The sequence below is a fragment of the Sapajus apella genome, unplaced genomic scaffold (assembly GCF_009761245.1).
Source record: "Sapajus apella isolate SASKATOON/1434 unplaced genomic scaffold, GSC_monkey_1.0 scaffold4, whole genome shotgun sequence".
Taxonomy (NCBI): Eukaryota; Metazoa; Chordata; class Mammalia; order Primates; family Cebidae; genus Sapajus; species Sapajus apella.
The window spans coordinates 58,336,127-58,358,791 of NW_022436944.1; the positions used below are offsets into that span (position 1 = coordinate 58,336,127).

The 22,665-nt window shown below is 54.9% G+C and overlaps 1 protein-coding gene and 1 pseudogene across 4 annotated transcripts; one reads left to right on the plus strand and one right to left on the minus strand.

Annotated features, from left to right (window-relative positions):
* The first annotated feature begins 1,520 nt into the window (after positions 1 to 1,520).
* Positions 1,521 to 2,043, plus strand: LOC116544471 (annotated as a pseudogene). The gene has a single exon (XR_004265926.1). The product of XR_004265926.1 is annotated as a 40S ribosomal protein S23 pseudogene (transcript).
* Positions 2,044 to 10,432: 8,389 nt separating this feature from the next.
* XIRP1 (xin actin binding repeat containing 1) lies at positions 10,433 to 20,079 on the minus strand. Of its 3 annotated transcripts, XM_032270931.1 has the most exons (3): positions 19,916 to 20,079; positions 13,272 to 16,632; positions 10,433 to 12,844 (listed from the first exon to the last, which is right to left on the minus strand). In XM_032270931.1, exons 2-3 carry the CDS (start codon positions 16,626 to 16,628, stop codon positions 12,836 to 12,838), a joined length of 3,366 nt encoding a protein of 1,121 aa, XP_032126822.1. In that variant the 5' UTR covers positions 16,629 to 16,632; positions 19,916 to 20,079; the 3' UTR covers positions 10,433 to 12,835. The 3 variants fall into 3 exon arrangements, with proteins under 3 accessions (XP_032126822.1, XP_032126817.1, XP_032126809.1); XM_032270926.1 differs by having other exon boundaries at positions 10,433 to 16,629; XM_032270918.1 differs by having other exon boundaries at positions 10,433 to 16,632.
* Between the last annotated feature and the right edge of the window lie 2,586 nt (positions 20,080 to 22,665).

The window sequence follows — 22,665 nt, forward strand, 5'->3', positions numbered from 1 at the left end:
GAGAAGATGCTTCCAGCCATTCTCTTCTCAGCCCTGCCTGTCCCAGACTCTATCAGCTCTCGTTCTCAAATCCCAGGGTTACCCCCAATCCTGCCTTTCTTTTTTTTTCTTTTTTTAACTTTTATTTTGGGGTCACGGTGCATGTGCAGGTTTGTTACATAGGTGAACTTGTGTCACAGGGGTTTGTTGTACAGATTATTTTGTCATCCACGTACTAAGCTTAGTATCCACTAGTTATTTTTCCTGATTCTCTTCTTCCTCCCACACTTCACCCTCAAGTAGGCCCTAGTGTCTGTTCTCCTCTGTATATCCATGTGTTCTCATCATTTAGCTCCCACTTATACGTGAAAACATATGGTATTTGGTTTTCTGTTCTTGCATTAGTTTGCTAAGGATCATGGCCTCCAGCTCCATTCATGTTCCTGCCAAGGGCATGGTCTCATTCTTTTTGATGGCTGCATAGTATTCCATGGTGCCTATGTACCACATTTTCTTTCTTCTATCTGCCACTAATGGGCATTTAGGTTGATTCCATGTCTTTGCTATTGTGAATAGTGCTGCAATGAACATAGGCATACGATGTCTTTATGATAGAATGATTTATATTCTTTTGGGTATATACCCAGTAATGGGATTGCTGGATTGAATGGTACCTCTGTTTTTATGTCTTTGAGGAATTGGCACACTGCTTTCCACAATGGTTGAACTAATTTACACTCCCACCAACAATGCTAAGCATTCCTTTTTCTCTGTAACCTCACCAGAATCTGTTATTTTTTGATCTTTTAATAATCACCATTCTGACTGGTGTGAGCTGGTATCTCACTGTGGTTTTGATTTGCATTTTTCTAATGATCAGTGCTATTGAGTTTTTTTTCATATGCTTGTTGGCCACGTTTGTCCTCTTTTGAAAAGTGTCTGTTCACGTCCTTTGCCCACTTTTTGATGGGGTTATTTGTTTCCTTCCAAGTCTGTCTTTTGATTGATTTTTAAAAACTGTGGATCTGCTTTTTCTTTCTTTTCTTTTCTTTTTTTTTTTTTTTTTTGAGACAGAGTCCTGCTGTCACCCAGGCTGGAGTGCAGTGGTGCGATCTCAGCTCACTGCAACCTCTGCCTTCTGGGTTCAAGTGATTCTCCTGCCTCAGCCCCCTGAGTAGCTGGGATTACAGGCATTCACCACCAGGCCTGGCTAATTTTTGTATTTTTGGACGAGATAGGGTTTCACCATGTTGGTCAGGCTGGTCTCGAACTCCTGACCTCAGGTGACCCACCTGCCTTGGCCTCCCAAAGTGCTGGGATTACAAGCATGAGCCGCCGTACCCAGCCTGGATCTGCTTTTTCTACAAAATCAGATCTCTCTTACTGTGGGAGAGCCTTTTAAAAAAATTCTATTTCCTTCCCTTTGATAAAATTCATACATATACATAATTGAAAACATCAAAAATGGAAGAAAATGAAACGTTAGGTCTCCTTTCTTCTGTTTACCTTTAGGTGTCTACACTAGAGCCACTATTAAGAATTTGTGTTGCTTTCGCTCAGGCCCGTGACGCCGGCAGGATGGGCAAGTGTCGTGGACTTCGTACTGCTAGAAAGCTCCGTAACCACCGACGAGACCAGAAGTGGCATGATAAACAGTACAAGAAAGCCCATTTGGGCACAGCCCTGAAGGCCAACCCTTTTGGAGGTGCTTCTCATGCAAAAGGAATCGTTCTAGAAAAAGTAGGAGTTGAAGCCAAGCAGACAAATTCTGCCATTAGGAAGTGTGTCAGGGTCCAGCTGATCAAGAATGGCAAGAAAATCACAGCCTTTGTACCCAATGATGGTTGCTTGAACTTTATTGAGGAAAACGATGAAGTTCTGGTTGCTGGATTTGGTCGCAAAGGTCATGCTATTGGTGATATTCCTGGAGTTCGCTTTAAGGTTGTCAAAGTAGCCAATGTCTCTCTTTTGGCCCTATACAAAGGCAAGAAGGAAAGACCAAGATCATAAATTTTAATGATGAAAACACTGTAGTAATAAATTTTCATATGCCAAAAAAAAAAAGAATTTTTGTTACTCTTAACGTAGCATTCCAGAAATATGCTATGTGCATTATTGACACACACACACCCTCAGCCCCCTCCCACCATCCTACTGGACCTCTCTGGAGTCTTCATCTCAGCCCTCCCTCCCTTCCCCCCACCTAGACACATTTGCTTCCCTTGGCCTCGGGCATGGCTCTCTGTTCTCCCGTCTCACTGACTGCTCCTTTGCAGGGTCCTTTCCTGGCTCTACTTTATCTCTCAATCTCTAAATATCAGAGGGCTCCAGGACAGTGAGCTGTGTTCACTTTTCCATCTGCCTCACACCCTAAGAGACCCCTTCGCCAGCCTTATGGCTTTGCGGACCACCTTCACTGCTGGGTCCTGTGTCCCTAGCCTCCATGCGCCACTCCAGACCCACTTGCAATCCTTCTCCCCCCAGCTCTGGGTTGGAGACTAACCCGTATGTGCTGCATCCAGGGGTTCCCTTGCCCTCTGGCTTCCCACGGCCTTTGGAGGAGGGATGGAGAGTGAGGTCAGGATATTTGTTCTCCCTGCAGGGTTGCCATGGACTGGCTGCATTCTTCCACCAAAGGCCTCAGCTCTGTCAGTTGACAACGTACAAACTTGTCTATTAAAAGAAAAATCCCAGGCCAGTGTGGTGGCTCACGCCTGTATTCCCAATACTTTGGGAGGCCAAGGCAGGTGGGTCACCTGAGGTTAGCAGTTCGAGACCATCCTGGCCAACAAGGCAAAACCCTGTCTCTACTAAAAATACAAAAATTAGCCAGGTTTGGTGGTGCACACCTGTAATCCCAGCTACTCAGGAGGCTGAGGTAGGAGAATCACTTGAACCTGGGAGGTGGAGGCTGCAGTGAGCGGAGATCGCGCCACTGCACCCCAGCCTGGGCGACAGAGCGAGACTCTGTCTCAAAAAAACAAAAAAGTGAAATAAAAAGATAAATCCCCTTCCTTGGGGATTTTATCCCCTTTCTTCTGCACTCAGCTGTCTTTGGCCTCAAGTTCCAGCAACTTCCTCTTCTCACTCCTTCAGAACTAGGGATGGTTGGGGCGCCACCGTGACGAGCCCTGAGGGCCTGCAGCGCCCTCCTGGCTTCTGTACATCCTGCTACTCTTTTCTAAAGGCTTCTTTTATTAAACCCTCCTCAAATGTCTCAATTCCAGGGTGCCAGCTGTCACTCCCTGGGACCCTCTCTGCAACAAATTCCAAACGGCTCTCATGTTTCCATCACTCCTGAATTCCCAACCCACGTGGGCTGCTCAGACTGATTCTTCACCCCGATCCCCCAAAATCTTGCTTGTCCCACCAGTTTCCCTCTCCTGATGAAAGATAACTCCACGCTTATAGTTACACACTTATCTTTCGCTCACAGCACTTATCACACTTGATGCATTTTGTTTTCCTCCGTCCTCATAAGCTGTTTTGTTCTCTGCTGTATTTCCAGTATCTGCAATGTGCCATGTACTTTGTAGGGCTGATACATTTCTGTTGAATGAATATATGCCTTTAATAAATGACCAGACCAGGTGTGGTGACTCATGCCTGTAATCCCAGCACTTTGGGAGGCCAAGGGGGGTGGATTGCTTGAGCCCAGGAATTCAACACCTGCTTGGGCAACATGGTGAGACCCCATCTCTACGAAAAATAGAAAAATACTGTACAGGCATCATGTTGTGCACCTGTGGTCCCAGTTACTTGGGAGGCTGAGGTGGGAGGATCACTTAAGCCTGGGAGGTTGAGGTTGCAGTGAGCCCCGACTGAGGCACTGCACTCCAGCCTGGGCAACAGAACAAAACCCTGTCTCAAAAAAAAGATAAATAAATAAAAAGAAAAATTAAAAAAGACCATAACGGGGAATAAAATAAAAATTGAAAAAGACCATAATGGCGAACACAGAGCTGGCTCATAAACAGCTGCCTCATTCTTTTTCACAGCACATAGCATTCCAGGGTACCCGCGTCCCACAGCAGCTTTTTGACTGGTTTTCTGTGATGGACATCCAGGTGGGTTCTAACCTTACCTATGTCAAACCATGCTGCTGAAAACTCTCCTAAGCATGTATCCTTGTATTTCTCACTAGGATAAGACTCTAAGATGTGCGATTGTTAGGTCAAAAGGTGCTCATCTAAAATTCTGATCATATTTCCAAGTTGTTCTCCAAACCAGCCAGTTCTCTCTCCCTGACAACGGTGGATAAGCACGGCTGTTTCCCCATCTGCTCGGCACCATGCAGTATCACTTTCTGATCTTGCTCAATAGGGATCGGTATTTCTATGTTCAATGGGCATTTTCTCTAATATGGTAGTGAAGACTCGTTTCCTTTGGAACTTTTCCAGGGGTCACACCGGCCAAGGCCTGGTTGGAGACGCCTGGGACCCAAAGGAGCAGCCGGTCCCCCGCCCCTGGCCGCGACAGCACCCACGACTCCGATCGCTGCTCCCTCTTTTTCTGCACTTTCCTTTCTCCCCCACAAGCTTCTGATTCTTGGAACTAGGCTCGGTGACCTCACGCCAGTGATTTCATATCCGGGACTTTCTGGGAATTCTCAGCAGCACTTTTTCGTAAGAAACCTAAGAGGGGAGATGCGGGATGGGGAGGGGGTGGGGGAGTGGGGGGGGAGTGGGGGGGGGAGGGGGGTGGGCGGAGCTTTTGAGGAAGAAGGGAGAGAACGGCTCAGGGCCAGCTTCCTTCTTCCAATTAGGTCGGGTGGAGCTGGCCGGGCCGGCGGCGGCGCGGCGGCCGGCGAGACCCGAGAACCGCCCCCTGGGCCCGCAGCAGGGCACCCGGGAGCCCGCCTTCCGGGACGCAGGCGGGGGCTGGGGACGCGGACCGCAGTCCTCTGAGCTCCTGATTGGGGACCGGAGAGCGAGCGTTTCCTGAGGGCTCCCAGGCAGAGCCTCTGCTAGAGTTTTCTTCGGAAGTTAGCCGGGCACCTAACTGGGCAGCTCTGCCACAGATTGGGGGGAGGGGCCGCATAACCAAAACCAGAGCCCCATTATGACCTTTGTGGGCCCTAAGTACTTTTGCCTTAATGGGCTTCTTTTCCATAAAAAAAAAAAAAACCTTTAAAGTATATTTTACGACTGCGGCGGTACAAAGCCAAATATGTTAGTGTTACCTATTCAAACAATAGGTAACTTTTGTTTACCTATTTTCGGCCTGAAAGTTTGTTTTTCTCTTCGGATATTAAAATAAGTTAAAACATTTTCATGGGCTTCTAAAGGTATTGTGGGCCCTAGGCACGTTGCCCCTCTGCCGGATGGGTAAGTTGGCCCTGGGCAGAATCAGGGCGATGTGGCACAGCCTGGAAAGAACATGAAAGGATCTAGAAGATAGAATTCTTCTCTCCTGGAGGAGGCCATGAACACCGCAGCAGCTGCACAGGAAGTGCCTTGAATGACCTAAGAAGCGTGGATTTTGAGGTGACGGAGGTGGTGAGAAGCTGCTGCAAGGCTGGATTGGAGGGCTGACGGTTTGGGGGTGGCAGTAGGGATGGGGAGAGAAATGAGGAGGCTGTTGCTGCGGTACAGTCGGATGCTGGAGCTCACGGATCAATGTGGAAATGAAGCGGGGGCAAGGGGAAGACACACCTGGGAAGCCGGAGCCCACAGATGTGAGGCAGTAACGCAGGGAGAAGCCTGGGCCGTCTTCTCTTGGCTTTCGTGAATGGCAGATGCTGCTACCCCTCTGGGGAAAGAGGAAGACAGGAGGAGAACCATATGTGCTCCAGGACTTTGGGAAGATCAAATGGAAGGTCCTTCACAAATAACAAAGCAAGGAGACTTTGAGAAACTTCACAGGCACGTGGGCAGCTTCAGGGCCAGCTCTTGCCCTGACCCTGCCATTGTTCCTAACAGGCATTCTAACCCCACCCCTGCTGCCTGGCCTGCCTCCCCAAAGCTCGTTGGGCCACCTTCCTGCTCTCTATGGCCTGGAAGACAAAACCACCTCACTTGGGCATTTCCAGAATAAAGAATGAGGGAAAAGCAGACTAGGTTTTCAATAAATCCCCTTTCAGTAGAAAACTCACCCAGAATCTCATTGGCTACCTATTTCTTACTCTCCAAAAACTGTTTTTATGTGCACATCCCCATACCCATAAGAGACTTGACTCCCACCCTTCAATACAAACACAGGGCTTTCTCCAGAGAAAATCACGCAAAATCAAGGGCTGGGGTAGGAAATACAGGGAGAAGAGCTTGGGCTTGGATGACTCATGGAAAGATAATCCTTCACATATTCACTCTAAAACACGAATCTAGTACTTATTATGTGCTCTGGCACCATTCCAGCACGGGGGTGCATCAAGAATCAAATAGGACAATGGTTCTTCATGGAGAGGACACTTCAGTGGGAGGAAGACTGACTGGAGGTGTCACTTTCCAAAGATGTATGCATGTTCTAGAATTTTCCCTCTTTCCTACCAAAAGGTGATGTCTAATACCCCCTTCCTGTGAATCTGGGCCGACTTGTGACTCACGTGTAACCAACGGGATGTACAGATGTGATTTTTCATGACTTCTCAGCTAGGCCAGGAGAGGCGATACAGTTTCCGCCTTGTTAGTTGGGAGCCCTGAGCCGCAGTTTAGGAAGTTGAATAACCCAGAGATTGCCATGTTGTGAGGAAGCCCAGGCCACACGGAGAGGACACACGTGTGTGTTCTGGCTGAGATCCCTGTTGAACTCCCAAACATTGTGGCACAGAAACAAGCCATGCCTACTGTGCTCTGTCCAAACTCCTGACCCACATGGTTGTTTTTTTTCAAACCGCTGTTTAGGATGGTTTGCTATGCAGAAATAATATCTAGAACACCAAGAAACAAGCGAATAAGTGAGCAAGACAATTTCATATTGTGAGAGGGAAATATGGAAAAACATAAAACAGCAGGAAAACGTAGAGAAGGGCCTCTGTAGATAGGGCGAAGTGGGGTGGATTGATCAAGAAAGGCCTTTCTGGAGAGACACTGGAACTGAGACCTGAGTGAGAACCTCAATCACTAACCATCTGGGACTTTCCTCCAGAGGTTCAGCAAGGACAAAGTTCCGGAGGCAGGAATCGGCTTGGTATGCTCTCAGAAAGCAAGAAAGACAGTGTGACTAGGGTATGTGGATGAGGAGGAGAGTGGGGCCAACGAAGCTGGAGAGGAAGGCAGAGAGCAAGTCCTTCTGGTCTTACAGGCCACGGAGAGGAGTTTGTATTGAAGCCTGAGCTGGGGAGCCGGTGGAGGGTATCATGCAGGAGTGACTTGACCTGGTAAACTCCTAACAAGAGTTGCGGCTGCCTGGTGGAGGGCAGAGTGTGAGGACAGACAGGGAAAGGGAGGAGGACCCCTGGGGAGGCGATGGCAGGGCCTCAGCCCCAGCGAAGGGAGGGCGGACGGTGGCCTGAGACGTGGTGATGGCGGTGAAGATGGGGACTGGGGACAAATCCAGACACGGAGGCCATGACAGAGAGTGCTAGGGAGGGAGGAGGCCCAGCCCCGCGGGTCCCGGCGGAATCTGGACGTGGGTGAGCACGGGAACCCGGCATCCGTCTGGAATCCTGGGGGAGCCTCCGCGGGAGGGCTGGCCCGGACGACGCGTCCTGGCGTCCGGCGTCTGCAGTGCGGAGCCAGTCCCTGGGCGTCTCCCAGCAACGGCCGCCGCCGCCTGGACGTTCTGAACTCTGCGGCCTCCGCGCCCTCAGCGTCACCTTGGCGACGGCCGTGGCAACGCGCCCTGCCGGCTCCGGGGCGGGGTCCGGGCGCCGCGCGCTCCGCCCCCAACACCGCCCGCCCCTCCCCCGCGGCACGCGCTCCGCCCCCAGCCCCGCCCGCCCCTCCTCCGCGGCACGCGCTCCGCCCCCAGCCCCGCCCGCCCCGCCCCTCCTCCGCGGCACGCGCTCCGCCCGCAGCCGCGCCCTCCCCGCTCGCTCTGCCCCTCCTCCGCGGCACGTGCTCCGCCCGCAGCCCCGCCCGCCCCTCCAACGAGGCACGCGCTCCGCCCCCAGCCCCGCCCGCCCCGCCCCTCTTCGGCCGCACGCGGGGCCGCAGGTGCGCAGCGCTCCGGGAGGGGCCTCGGCGGGGAGCCGCCGCTCTTCCCCGCGCACGCCCAGCCGGCGCCACCAGCCGCGCAGCCACCTCCCCGCGCTTCCCCCTAGGCCGCCCGCCTCCAACCATTCGGGTCACCTCCGCTGAGACGCCTTCCATGACCACCCAAGCTGAAGGAACTGCCCTTTCCCACCTGGACTTCTTTATCTCTCCCCTCCAAAATTATCTTATCTGATTCTACCTATATTATCTTCCTCTTTAAACCGAAGTTCCATAAGCTCAGACACACATTTTGCCTTGTTCATCTCTGTTCTCAGCACCCTGAACAGAACCCGGCATGAATGAGGTGCTCAATAAAGTTACTTGGATGAATCATCAGGTTTACTCAATGGTTTCATTCATTTATTTGACATTTATGGAGTGCCTTCTAGGCACTTGTGGTAAAGAGGTACCAAGATGAACAAGACAGGAAGCCCCCCTTGGAGTTAAGAAAGAAGATATAAGCCGGGCGCGGTGGCTCACGCCTGTAATCCCAGCACTTTGGGAGGCCGAGGCGGGTGGATCACGAGGTCAAGAGATCGAGACCATCCTGGTCAACATGGTGAAACCCCGTCTCTACTAAAAATACAAAAAATTAGCTGGGCATGGTGGTGCGTGCCTGTAATCCCAGCTACTCAGGAGGCTGAGGCAGGAGAATTGCCTGAACCCAGGAGGCGGAGGTTGCGGTGAGCCGAGATCGCGCCATTGCACTCCAGCCTGGGTAACATGAGTGAAACTCCGTCTCAAAAAAAAAAAAAAGAAAGAAGATATATTTTTAAAAATTACAATAATATGAAAAGTGAATGTCTTTGAGTTTCAGATGCCAGGTATAGCTTCAAGCACTTTTTACACTGCCTGGTGTTCCATTATTGGAACGTTAAGCATGTGGAAGTTATTTTATCCTACTGCTCAAGATCATTGCCAAGGTCTGATTGCAGAAATTCAAAATTGCAACTTCAGGCATAAATGGGTTAATTCACTTAATCTTCACAGCAGCAGGTACTATAACTGTGCCCACTTTACAGATGAGAATGCTGGGGAGAACAGTCATGCTCTGTAGGCTGCTGGGCCCTGGAATCAAGTGAGATCCCGCAGAAGGCAGGGGAGGGGGACATGCGGGGAGGGGCTCAACAACATGGTGTACCAGGCCCAACCAGGCGGATTTGGGACCTTGATTATTCTCGAGACAGCACAGTCTCCCACAAGGTGCAGACTCCTTCCAGATCCGAGCCATATTGTCCCAGGGGAGCCCCACCCATCTTGGCTGAGCAGGAAATGAGGGGCCTGTGAGGGCTGTGGGCTAGGGGTAGGATAGGCACCTGTCTCTTCCACTGAAGCAAAGTGCGGGTGACACATGAACTTGGTGGGAGGCAAACCCAGTGTCAAATGCCTGTGCACCCAGGAAACCCAGGAACAAAAAGTATTCCACCTCCGGGTCTTCGCAAGTGCTGTCCCTCCACCTGGCGCTTCCTCCCCAGATTTTCACATAGTTGTTCTTTGTCATTTAGATCTCCACTGAGGTGTTTTTTCCTTAGAGAGGCCTGGCTTGGCCACTCCACCTAAAGCAATCACCTGCCATTGTTACATGACATAATGTCATGTAACTTATCCCAGAGTGCGAGAGCGGCCTAGCCAGGTGCATCACCCTACTCCTGATCTAATTTTTCTCATTTATTGTCTTCCTCCTCATTTAAAAAGTTCCCTGAAAATGGGACCCCTTGGACCGCACCTGTGTCCCCACTGCCTAGAACAGGTCTGAAATACAGAAGATGCCTAGTGCTTTTTGAAAGACAGCGTGAAATGGGCCCTTCACCAGATCATCCTGACTTTCCAGGCCGGGATCTGAGCCCTTGCCTTCCCAGGAGCCCCTGCTTGGCACACAGCACCTGGGCTGAATAGGCAGAAGTGGCCCAGCCATGGTGGGCACAGGAATTCTCCTGGCATGAGTTCCTCCCGCTTCCCAGGCCTGACTGGGCTGCTCTCCAGCTCTGGGGCAGGCTTCTAAGAACCCCTCCAGGATGGTGTTCAAGAACATTCAGGAAGGGAGGCTGAGGTAGAGAGGGCAGCGGTGTGTGTGTGTCGTGTGTGTGTGTGTGTGTGTGTGTGTGTGTGTGCAGGCACACGTGATGGGGAGGGGGGTAAGGAGAATAGGAGAGTGGGCAGGGCATTTCTGGTTGCCAGCCACGATGGTGGAGAAGGGGTGGCCTTTAGAGCCTTCCCACGCTGCCGTTGCTAGGAAGAGGAGGCACCTGGAGGTTGTGGCTGCTCTCTCCCCTGCAGTGGGAACACAGACTGGAACAGATGCACACACAGTCAGACAGGCACAGAGTAGAGAATAAAACTTGGGTTTATTCAGACCATACGCTTCCTGTTTGGGGTGCAGTGGGGGGCAGTTGTTGGGACAGAGAAAGGCAGTGCATTTGGCTTCTGGGGACATGGTGATTGCTGACTCTTCATGTGACCTTTGGGCCACCAGATGACCAGCTGAATGATGGAGATGGTGACGAAGGGGCTGGCGGCCAGGCCCTTCTGGAGACCTCACAGTGATTGCAAACAGAGAGTGACGCTGTGTCCAGTTGGCTCTGTTCCTCTCCGGGGATTATGGAGCAGATGGCTGGGAACATTCAGACTAATAAAAGAAATAAAAACTCTGGGTAGAGGGACACTCTGGGGGGGCTCCACCTCAGGCAGTGGCGTGCAGATTCATACATGTCCATGCGTGGGCCAGGTCTGTGTGAGAAACATGTGTGTGTGTGTACATTACATCCTCCACAAGCAGCTGGGGGCCCCCACCCCACCCCCATGCCTGTGCTACTCTGTGGGCTGCTTCCAGACCTTTCTTTTCCCATTGGAAGAACTTGGCCTATTGAAAGAACTGATGAAAGGGAGATGGCCCCAGTAATCCCCTGAAGATGCCCTTTCCTCTTGGTCCTTGTGCCAGGGTGCAGGAGGTAGGCACCCACCTCAGTCCTGGGGCAGTGGAGGCCAGAACAGGTGGCAGGTGTGGTGGGAGGGATGGCCTCACTGGGCAGCTGTCTGGGGGCTGCAGGACACCTGCACCAGCTCAGCTTCTGCCAGGTCACTGCTGAACCCAGCTGGGCTGTGCAGGAATTGCCTCAGCAAGGGGGAGGCGTGGAGCCCGAGGCGGAGACCTGGGCTCCTGGGTGGCTCTGCCCGCTCGGTGACTGTGCTGGAAGACATGAGGACTGTGTTCCCGAACTGGTCCACCTCCTCGTACTGCTCAGTCACGGTTCTCATGGCTCCATAGTGCTGCGAGCTCCCTGGCCCCGTCTGCAGCTCCAGAACACTCTTTTGCCGCCCTGTGGTCAGGGGACTGGCTGAGGGAGGGGCAGGCTTAGGCGGTGCAGAACACTGGGTGACGTCCTTCTTTCCAGCCTTGTCTTGGATACCTTTCTGCTGGAGCAGGGCCTGGCCTGTGTCCTGAGCTAGTCCTGTGCTTTTCACCGAGACGTCAGGGTTGCCCTTGAAGCTGGGAGTCTCTGGAGGCTTCCTCGTGGCCGACTGGATGGAGATAAATGTTGGGGAGGAGGGTGAATCTTGGCTGGGAGGCAAGACCCGAGGGAGGCATGCATCTTCTCTTGATGTCTCCTGCCTCCCGGTGGGAGGTGCTGTTGAGGCTGCGTGACCTCCGACCTCCGTGTGATTTCTCATCCTGACTTCCTGCTGGGCCTCCGGGTGGCATCCAGCCTTGGCTTGGATCTTGACTGCAGTTTGACCCCCGACCTCCTGGCTGGAGCCACTGGGCCTGGCGCTACTGCTGACTGTGACACTGATCTTGCGGGCACTGTGGTCTTTTGGAGGTCCCTGGAAATGGCCTCTGGCGCTGGCCTCAGGCTGGAGGCTGGACATGGAGCTGAGCGCCTTGTGCACAGCTTGTTCAATGTCCAGCAGCCTGGCCAGGGTCTGTTCCTTCAGCCGAGCAACTTCCGTGCTGACCCGTGTCAGCTCCCCAAAGGCCTGCTCCATGGAGGCCTTGGGCTTTTGGTGGGCAGCGGGGGCCTGAAGGGCAGCCCCTTCCAGCTGGGGCACTGCCTCAAAGAGCCTCCGCAGGGCCTGCACGTCCACACTGCTGGCAGCCTCCTTCTCCAGGGCTTGCACCTGGTTCAGGAGGCCCTGGAGCTCGTTCTGGTTTCTTTGCAGGCTCGCAGGGCTCTTGGGGGCCCCTTCCACGGGCTGCCTTCCTGAGGAGCCGGGGCCCCCCTGTGGTGAGGTGGGATCACAGTTGACAGCATTGAGCTTGGGGGGCTCAGAACTCTGATTCTGGGCGTGCCTGGGGGCCGTGGTGCTGAGGCTATGTTGGGGGCTGGGGTGGCTGTGTCCGTCAGGGCAGTCGGCCAGAGATCTGTGGCCCTGGCCCACAGTGGTGGGAACATTGACTGGCTGAGGGACGGCGGCATCTGTCTCACCTTGTCGCTGCTCTCTTTGCCCCCCCTCTGAGGAAAAGCTGGGAGATAGAGGCAAGGGCTTGGGCAGCCTCCGAGGAGGGTGACTCTGGGTTAGGTGTGCCGGTTTAGGGGGCAGCTGCGGCTTCTCCTTTGGGGACGTGGTAGGCTCCAGTTTTGAGGTCTTTGTCTGTAACCCTCCAGGGGCTCTCTGGCCAGCAGAGCTGCTGTGGGACTGAAGAAGGGGATCCTTCAGGGGCTCGGAGACCTGCTGGATGGAGTCCTCGTCACAGCGGGCTCTGGCTGGAAAGTCAGGTCCTGTCACAGCAGCTGGGAGAGTAGGAGGAGGAGGAACAAAGGCATTATGGGGTTGCGGGCTGGCACCTGGCGCTTGGGGCCCAGAGGCCAGAATGTGGCAGCCTAGAGGGGCAGTCTTCAGGGTGGTCTCTGCAGCTTGGAGGCCCCCTGGGCAGACTTCTGCCATCACCTTCCCTGGAGGCCCCCAGGCCATCTGTGTGCGGCCCCCAGGCGCCTCCCGCCCTGGCCCAGTACTCTGAGCTGGGCCTCCCTGGAGGGGGCCGGCAGCCTGGACCGAGAGGGTGGTTTCCCTGCGCCTTGACTGGGGTTTCCTGTCAGAAGGCTGGACACCCCCAGGCGGGTCAAAGGTCCTCGCGGGATGAGCGGTGTAGATGCCGTCCTGAATTGTCACCCACCCCCCAGGTGGCCCTCTGGGTAGTGCTTGCTCTTCCCCACTGACCTTTCTGGGGGCTGCTGGGATCCGGGGATCACTTCCACCCCCAGGCCTGATGTTGCTTTGGGTAGCCCCAGCTTTCCGAAGACCGGCCTGGATGGGCTCGGCAGTGGCTGCGGGGGCGGGGCCCTGCTTGTGCTTGTTCAGAACTTGCTCCTGCAGGCTCTGGGCTTCAGCTGCTGCCACCCGAAGGCTCTGCATGGCGGCCTGCAGGTCTGGAGCCCCAGGCCCTGGAGGGGTAGTCGTGGCTCCTTCTGACTTTCCCAAGACTGCCATCTCTTTCTGTCCATTGTGACTGTCTCCCTGCTTTTCTGTGTTTTGCAATCGGGCTGGTGCTGCAGCTTCCACAGCCACAGGGACTGCCTTTCCAATGGCCCGAGGAGGGCAAGGGGTGGCCCCTGGGCCTCTCAGATGCCCCATCCCCATGCTGGGGTCCAGTGGGGAAACATGGATGATGCTCTCAGTTGGGGGCAGGCTCTGGGCCCTCTCGCTGGCTGCCTCTGGACTCAGGTCGGCCGGTGGCTCCCACCGCAGACTGTGCAGACCACTCAGGTCTCCTTTGTCTATGCAGCTGGCCAACAGCTGCACGCTGCTCCTCTCAGAGGCCTTGCTAGTCAGCCGGGGCTGCAGAGAGTAGGCAGTCAGTGCGACCAGGCCCTGCTCCGTCTCCTGCATCACCAGCCCAGTCCTTGCCACGGAGGCCCCGAGACTGCAAGCCAGCAGCTGCTGGAGCTCGGGGTCCATGTCTTCAGTACCCCCACTGCTGCCTGGAGTTGGCAGCCTCAGCGGCTTGAGTTGGAGCTGGCCAGTTGGGTCTTCCTGTACCAGCAGCCCCTGCCGGTCCACATCTGGCCGGCGCAGGACTTGGCGGATGATCCTGGGAAGTTCGCCCGACACCAGCTCCTCCTTGCGTATATGGGGGCATCCCTGCCCTGTGCCTGAGAGCACATACTTGGCAAGGCAGAGCTCCCCTGGCCCTCGGGCCTCCATGAGGATGCCTCCGTGATGCAGGATGCCAGGGGTAGCGTGCAGAGTCCGCAGGGTCCCCTCAGCTGCAGTCTCCTGGCTCTCTCCCATCCCGTTCTCTGCAGGGCTCATGGGCTGCTCTTCCTGGAGGTTGCCCCCTCGGATGCTCTCAGCTGCCAGGGAGCCCATGGGGCAATTCTCAAAAAGCCAGGTGAACTTGTGGACAGAACCTGCGGGTATGGGCCTGGCGATTACCCGGGGCTGGTCTTCTTCCTTCCTGCCTGCCTCCAGGGCCTGGAAAATCTCCTTCCGACGAGACACCTGCCCTGAAGGAATCTCCACGCGGCTGCAGTATCTCACAGGCCCTCTTCCACAGGGACCGCCTGGGGCCTGAAGAGGCTCGGTCTCAAAGACATGTCTGTCTGTCTGTCTCTCCCCAGCCGGGACTTGGCTGACCTGCAGGTGCTGCTCCCTGGACCCCGCTGGCCTGTCCGAGGCTTGGGGATTGAACATCCAGGTGCAGGACTGTGCCTCAGCCTTAGCTGTGGGACCTGTGACCTCTGAGCCCTGCTTTTCGGCCAGCTCACTCATTGGGCACGTCTCGAACAACCACCGGATGGTCTGCACATCGCCCTTTGGGGGCGCCTCGGGCTGGGGGTCTCCCTGACTCTTCCCTTCTTCTTCCTTTCGTTTCTGCTGCTCCTTCTGGTGGATCATCTCCAGGGGCTGGGTCTCAAAGAGCCACCGAGCAGTGCCAACATCCCCAGCCACCACCTCCTGCCGGGTGACACCCCGCACCACGTCAATGGTACTGGGGCTTCGGCCGAGCTGGTCCAGGGGCTGTGTCTCAAACATCCACCTATAGCCCTGCACGTCACCTCCGACTATCTGCTCTCTGCTAACAGAAGTCAGGGCGTGGAGGCGGCCCTTGCTGTCCTGCATGGCATACACGGGGGCCCCTACGCCCTGGACCTGCCCAGCTGAATCAGTTCCTTCTTCTCTGCTCGGACACCCATGGGCCAGAGCCTCACCCTGTCCAATGCTGTCCAAGGGAAGGGTCTCAAAAAGGTTCTTAAAAGTCTTCACATCCCCCTTTAGCCCATCCCTCTGTGGGGCACCCTGAGAGCCCAGCAGTGCGGAGGAGCTGTCACTGGATAGGTGCCCCTCACCATCCTGGGGATCCACCCGCTGTAGGTGACCCACTTGGACCTTGTCTCTGAAAGCATCCAGGGGCTTTGTCTCAAATAACCACAGAGTGGAGCGGACATCACCAGGGACCACTTCCTCCTTGGGTGGGGCCTCTGCTCCAGCCTCCTCGTCCCCCTTCAGAGTGTCCAGCGCTCGGGTCTCAAAGAGATGCCTCTGCTGCTGAACATCCGGACCAGGTGGGATGAGGTCTGGGGATGGCTGGAAGTCTTTCTCATCTACCAAGATCTCCCGGATGGCATCCAGGGGCTGCGTCTCAAAGATCCAGCGAGTTGCGCTGACGTCGGGCCGGTCCCCCTCCTCCAGGGAAATGCCCCGGATCACCCGCACCTGGCTGGGATCCTGGTTGAAGGCATCTAGAGGCCGAGTCTCAAAGAGCCAGCGGGCAGACCTCACCGCGTTGCTTTGGATCTCCTCCCGGCATGCGGCCTTGACCTCGTGGATGGCACCCTCTGAGTCCTGGATGGCACACAGGGGCTCCGCTTGGAACAGCTTCACTGTCTTTTTCACATCACCCTTCAGCTCTTGGATCTCTGAGCGCAGTTCCAATGGGCTCTGCTCCTGCAGGGAGGTGCGGGAGCCCAGGCAGTCCAGCGGCCGCGTCTCAAACAGCATCCTGGTACCCTGCACGTCTCCGCTGGCTGCGGGCTCCCTCACAGTAGCCTCCAGTTCCTTGGCCCGCCCTGTCAGCTCATCCAGTGGCTTTGTCTCAAATAGCCATCGGGCTGCACGGACGTCCCCTCCACCCGGCTGGGGCCTGGCTGGCTCTTGGTCTGTGCTGTTGGCAAAGGAGCCTTCTTCAAACTTGCGGGAGGTGGCCTGGACGTCACCACCCGGCACGGGCTCCTTGGCAGCTGGCCTTTCGTGATCTCCAATGGCATCCAGTCGCCAGTTCTCAAAGATCCAGCGCATGCACTGAACGTCACCCTCGGTGGGTTCCTCAGAGCCTAGGACCTCAGCCAGATCCTCGGCCACAGCCTCAGCCAGATTCTTGCGGAGCTCGGGGTGGATGTGCCTGTAGAGGCGGCGGAGCTCACTAGCTTGCCGCTGCTGGTGGAACTTGGAGAAAGACTCCTTGGGTGGCGGCAGTGGCAGGTCCTCCAGGGCTGGGGGTGGAGGGAGGGGTGGGTCCTCTGCAGCTGCCATCCTCATGGTTGATGTGGGGGCCACCTGCGTCTGGGTGTCGGCCATCTTTCTGAGAAGAAGGGGAAGAGGTGAGGGTGGGATTGGGGGCTTAGGTCTAGATGATCAGCAGGGTAGAGGCTGGATACTGGGAGAAATGGCAGGAAACAGGGCTCAGGGTCAGAGTAGCTCTGGGCGACTTATGCTTAGAGACTCCTTCCCTCTCTCTATGTGCCTGGCCTGGGCTTCACTCTGCTGCCGGCATGTTTGGTGTGCGACAGGTCTTGAACTAAGGACATGTGGACCCATCCATCACAGTGGGTTCCTGCTTCCCTGCATCTCCTGGGTTGCTAGGGAGCGACCATGGTACCACCGGCCATGAGACACTTTCCTTTAGCTCCACAAGGGATGCCCAAACCCAGAGGGCAAACTGGGCATGCCCCATCCTCGCCTGCCTTTGTTAAAAATCGGTGTTTCCCGAGAAGACTTTCAGAGGAGTGGCAGGGGGTGGGGGAATCCTGATTTTTGGAGTCCCAGCCTTGGAGGGGCGGGTCTCTAAACTGGAGGCGAGATTCCCTTGCAGAACACCAGAGGGCAGACTTGCCGTGTTGACCTGGAGCCCTGCCTAACTTTTACCTCTTGGCTGTCAACTCACTCCAACCTTTCCCAGGCCCAGGGAGGCAGACAGAGGCCAGCAGCCCATGCTGGAGCGGAAGCAGCTGAGGATCAGGGCTGGGAAGCTCGCATCAGGTATCTCGTGGTTAGGCCAGCCCCAAATTCTGAATCTCTGGTCAGGGTTTTCTGCACTATACTCAAGACTGAGAATACCTGAGCTAGGGGGACCGCAAAGGTCTTTTAGCACAACCATTTGTAAATTAAGATGCGGGAGCTTAGGCCCAGAGTCAGATCTTTGTGAATAAGTGGAAGGCCGTGCTGGCTTGGGGTCCCTGAGCCCCATTTAGGGCCTGGCCCCAAGAAATAAGAGGGTCGGGGCTGTAAAGCTTTCTTTTTGGCCATAGGACCCTCTATTCCCCAGCAGGCAGCCTGGGAGGATATGACGGTGACACCTACCAGGGAGAGGACCGTGGGACAAGGGTCCTTTCTGCAGAGACAGCCCTGCCCCTTGCTCCTGGAGACCTTGGAGACCTCTTTTTCCTCTTTTGTTTGAGACAAATTCTCACACTATCGCCAGGCTGGAGTGCAGTGGCACTATCTTGGCTCACTGCAACCTCCGCCTCCTGGGTTCAAGCGATTCTCTTGCCTCAGTCTCCCAAGTAGCTGGGCCTGCAGGTGTGCGCCACCACACCTGGCTAATTTTTGCATTTTTAGTAGAAATGGGGTTTCACCATATTGGACAGGCTGGTCACGAACTCCTGGCCTCGTGATCTACTGGCCTTGGCCTCCCAAAGTGCTGGGATTACAAGTGTGAGCCATCGTGCCCGGCCCTGGAGACCTCTCCCTAAGCAAGCAAGCACAGCTTCAGGGGCTCGGACTCGGGGGGGCTTCAGGCCAAGCCCTACCCCTGCAGGCCTCACGGCCACCCCAGCTCAGCCTCTCCCCTGCTCCACCCCCGCCTCTCAATGGCCTCCCACCCCTCAAGGACTTCTCTGCTCTCTGTCGATGTTTGTCTTATCTGTCTTGTGACAGGTGTACTAACAGCTATCAGAGGTCAGCAGGGAAAGAATGGGAAGCACGTGCCCCCTCCCGCTGCCCCTGACCCACTGCTCTGCACCACAGAAGGTGCTAAATATAGCTGAGGTCTTGTCCTCAGAACAGCAGCCCTGGGTTCAGAGGGTGGCTGAGGCCCAGTCAGCGGGGACCCTCGGGGCCATTGGCTCACCTCGTCTCCTTCATTACCCTGGGCTCCCTGATCCTGCCTCCTGAGCTGGTGTCAGGCCCCTGGGCTGCAGGCCAACCAGGTGCTGGAAGCTGGACACCTTCCCTGTGCAAAGGAGTCCACGCCGGGAGAGGTGTGGGGATGCTGGCAGCAAGTGGAGCGGGACTTCCTCCCTATGACAACCTCTGAAGGAGGGAGGGAACGGGGTCCTGCTTACCCCACCCCCACCCTGGCAAGTCCGCCAGAGACATCAGAACCTTTGGGGAGTGAGAGCTCTGAAACCTGCAGCCTGAGTCTCATCAGAGCTCTGGGGGATTTCTTTCCTTTCCGAGCTCCGGAGAGGCTCCCCTGCCCAAGGCACACCTGTGCCTGTCGCCACCTCCACGCCATCCTGTCTCCACCAGGGTGGCCTGGGCAGATGGCAGGTGCAGGCCGTCAGCTTCGCCCCAGCCCCGCCCCCAGGAATTTCCAGAATCTCTGCTGGGGCCACAGACAGCTTTTATCATGGAGTCCAGGGATGTCAGGCCTAAGGACCCTCAGAGGTCACTCAATGTAAACCCCTTATTGTTCAAACAGAGAAACAGAGGCCCAAAGGGGGGAAAGGAACTGTCCAAAGAGGCTCAGCAAGGTGGCAGCAAAGCCTGAAGCAAGCCTCCTGTCCCCTGGCCTTCCTACCACCATCCTTGCCTGGCCTGAGACTCCTGGGGCAAGTGTAGAGTTGGGACAGAATTCATAACTGGGACCAGACTTAGGGTGGGGTAAGCCCCAAGGACTCTCCTAGAGCTTGGTCTCCTAGGGCTGGGCCAGCCTCTCAGGATGGTCCCCCTGCTGTCCTCAGGTCACCTCCTCCTCGGCCCAGCTGGCTCCATTTGTCTTTACATCAGGGCAAATTCAGGTCTGTTCTCCCTGCCCTGAGTCCCCCAGATCTGCCCTGAGGGCTTTCCCACTGGGCAAGACCATGGACATGGGCAGAGTCGGAATTCCACCCCAGGTTTTAGGCTGTGACGTGCAGGGAGCTGGGCTCAGGCCAGCCCCTGGGAGCTATTGCTGGGCTAGATATGCCAAGAGTGTCACCCACAACAACTGGGCATGGGGGTGTTCTGGCAATGCTCACCCAGGCCTAGCTGCGGTCCCCTGCCCCCGCCTCACTTCTATTCCTCCTTCCTCCAGACCCTGGGCCTACCTGAGGCTTCCCTGGAAGGAAGCCCTGAAGCCCGAGGCACTCCACACCTGCATTTTAAAAATCACAACTCCAGGCCTTTCTGGGTCGTGTCAGGAGCCTGTCCTTTCTGCTGGCTTCAGGCCTGTGGAAGCCACTCTGAGAGCTCCCATGGGGCTCACTGTGTCTTTACCTCCTTTGTGGGTTCTTTATATCTGAGACTTCCACTCCCCTCCTCCCATGCATGCCCTCAGTCTCCTCCCCCACTCAGAGCCACCCCAATACATCCATTCCAGGAGAGGGGACCCCAGCTGTGAAAGCCAGCCTTGCCATGGAAGGACAGAGAGGCAGGTTACTCACCGAGGGTCTCTCTTAGCTGACAGGGTGCTTGGGGTCTGTAACAGGTGTGGTCTCAGGGTTTGTCGTTCCTCTCGAGGTTCTGTTCGGTGTGGTTCTGTTCTGCTGGCTCTGCAGACACCTTCTCGCCTCGCAGGCTCCAGGTCTCTGTCCCCTGCCAGCCCCAGCAGCTGCCTTTATCTTGCTGGCTAGGGGGTGGGCCGTGGTGGGGGAGGGGGGCGGGAGAGGCTATGTTGAGAGCATTAAGTGGTTTGGTTATTTTTAGGGCTTGTGGAAGTCACTCTTCCATCTGGGGGAATCAGTTACATGTCCTTTGGGCTGGGGAGGGGAAACAGTGGGGAAGAAACTTCATTCATCCAACGTCTGATCTGGGGCTTGGGGTCAGTGACTCAGTTGGGTTGTGGGGTTGGGGGTGTCCCAGACTATTTTGAGAGAGTGAATAAGAAAGGGCATCTGACACCTTGGACAGCTTGCTCCCATCATGTCAGTCCCCGTCACTCTACTCTGGTCCTGCCTCTGACTCTTCCTGATGTGTCTCCACCCACCGTGCCAGGAAACTAGAGGTCCCCTGAGGGCAGGCTGGGCCCCTCCTCCTGCTCTGAGCCTAGCTACCTCTGAGAGTGAGGCCCGGCTCGCCTTCTTCCCCATTCCCTTCTGCACTAAAGAGTTCCCCCTGTCTTACCCACTCCTCCCGGTGCCCCACAGCACAGGTCAGCAGTCCTGATTAAGCTGGATTTGGGGAAAGACATCTGAGTGACCAGGCTCAGCTCTTCACTAGGCACCTGATTTGTCAATGAATTCCACAGCAAGCCTGTGGTTTTCACCCCAGATTATCTGAGCCTTTGCTCTCTTCTGGACTCTTCCCTCTGACTCAGGGCCCAGGCTTTCTGGGAATGGAGGGGAGGGGAAGGGTGGCATGCAGGGAGCTGACCGTGGGGTTATTTCTGACCTGGAGTCATCAGCTTCCCAGTCACAGACGGAGTGGTGGTGGGGGGGTCACACCTGCCTCCTCCTTCATCTACCAGGGCCCGAGGGCCGAGCAGGCTCAGATCCTGGCAGTCAGACCAGTGTGGTGAAAGATGTCAGGGGACCATCCACAGAAACCCCGAAAAAGGTGTTTTGTCCTAGGTGGGCCGGCCCAGGCTCCATTTCTGAGGGTGTGCAGGTGCATTCTGTGGCCTGACACATGAGGTCTTCCTTCTGACTCCCCAAATGCCCTCTGGTGCCAGGGGGTGGTGCCAGACATTACTCACTTTTTCCATGGAGTCAGTGTCAGTCCTGCAGCATCAGCTGGGATGGGGTGAGGACATCTGGGAACCATTTCTTCCTGGTCTCCCTCCCTCTTGTCTCTTCCCTGATCTTTTCTAGCCCTCTGCCTCTCCCCCAGGCTCCTGACTCTCCCTGGGAAGGGCAGGGAGACAGATGTACCTGTCTTTGGGGGAAGGAGCAGCCTTAGGTTTTGCAGGATTTCTCCTGGGAGGAGCTTTCTCCCTGTGGATACTGAAAGTTCCTACTTCCTAGGATGGTTTTGAGAATTGAAGGAACTATTATATGAAAAGAGTGCCTCCTGCCAGGCATGGTGGCTCACGCCTGTAATCCAAGTACTTTGGAAGGCTGAGGTGGGTGGATCATTTTAGGTCAGGAGTTCGAGACCAGCTTGGCCAACATGGTGAAACCTTGTCTCTACTAAAAATGTAAAAAATTAGTTGGGCATAGTGGCACATGCCTGTGATTCCAGCTACTTGGGAGGCTAAGGCAGGAGAATTGAACCTGGGAGGCAGAAGATGCAGTAAGCTGAGATCACACCACTGCACTCCAGCCTGGGGCACAGAGCAAGACTCTGTCCCACAAAAAAAAAAAAAAAAAAAAGAAAGAAAAGAAAGAAAGAAAAAAGAAAAGAGTGCCTGAGAGCAGTGAGCACATAGCCTGCGCTTTAGAAGGGCCTGCTATTATGCTGTATATACTATAAAAAAAGAAAAGCCCGTAGGTGGAACTCACTCTTGTATTCACCGTCTGTGATAACTCATGGGAGAAATTCTTCAGGCCTCAATATTAAGAAGAGGCTCTTCCTGAGCACCTGGTTTCTTTTGTCTAGAACAGCTGTGCTGTCCAATACAGTAGCCACTAGCCAAATAAGGCTATTTAAACTTAAGTACATTAAAATGAAATAAAATAAAAATTCATCTATTTCACTACACTAGCCATATTTTAAGTCCTCCATAGAGACAAGTGGCTAGCAACTGTTATAAGGATTTTGTTTGTTTGTTTGTTTTTTGAAATAGCGTCTCACTCTGTTGCTCAGGCTGGAGTTCCGTGGCACGATCTCGGCTCACTGCAACCTCTGCCTGCTGGGTTCAAGCGATTCTCCTGCCTCAGCATCCTGACTAGCTAGAATTACAGGCATGCACCACCACACCCGGCTAATTTTGGTATTTTTAGTAGAAATGGGGTTTCACCATGTTTGCCAGGCTGGTCTTGAACTCCTGACCCCAAGTAATCTGCCCACCTTGGCCTCCTAAAGTGCGGGGATTACAAGCATGACCACCGCGCCCCGGCTGAAACTGTCATATCGAATAGTGCACCATGTTTCCATTATTGCAGAAAGTTCTGCCAGATAGTGCTGGTATAGATCTTAAAATAAATAAGAAAAGAAATTTTTTCTGGAAAGAGAATTGTCAATAAGAATAAACAGTTTTTTATAATGTATGTTGTTTCTCTTTGCCTTTGCTGCTAGGAAACTCAGAGCTAAATTT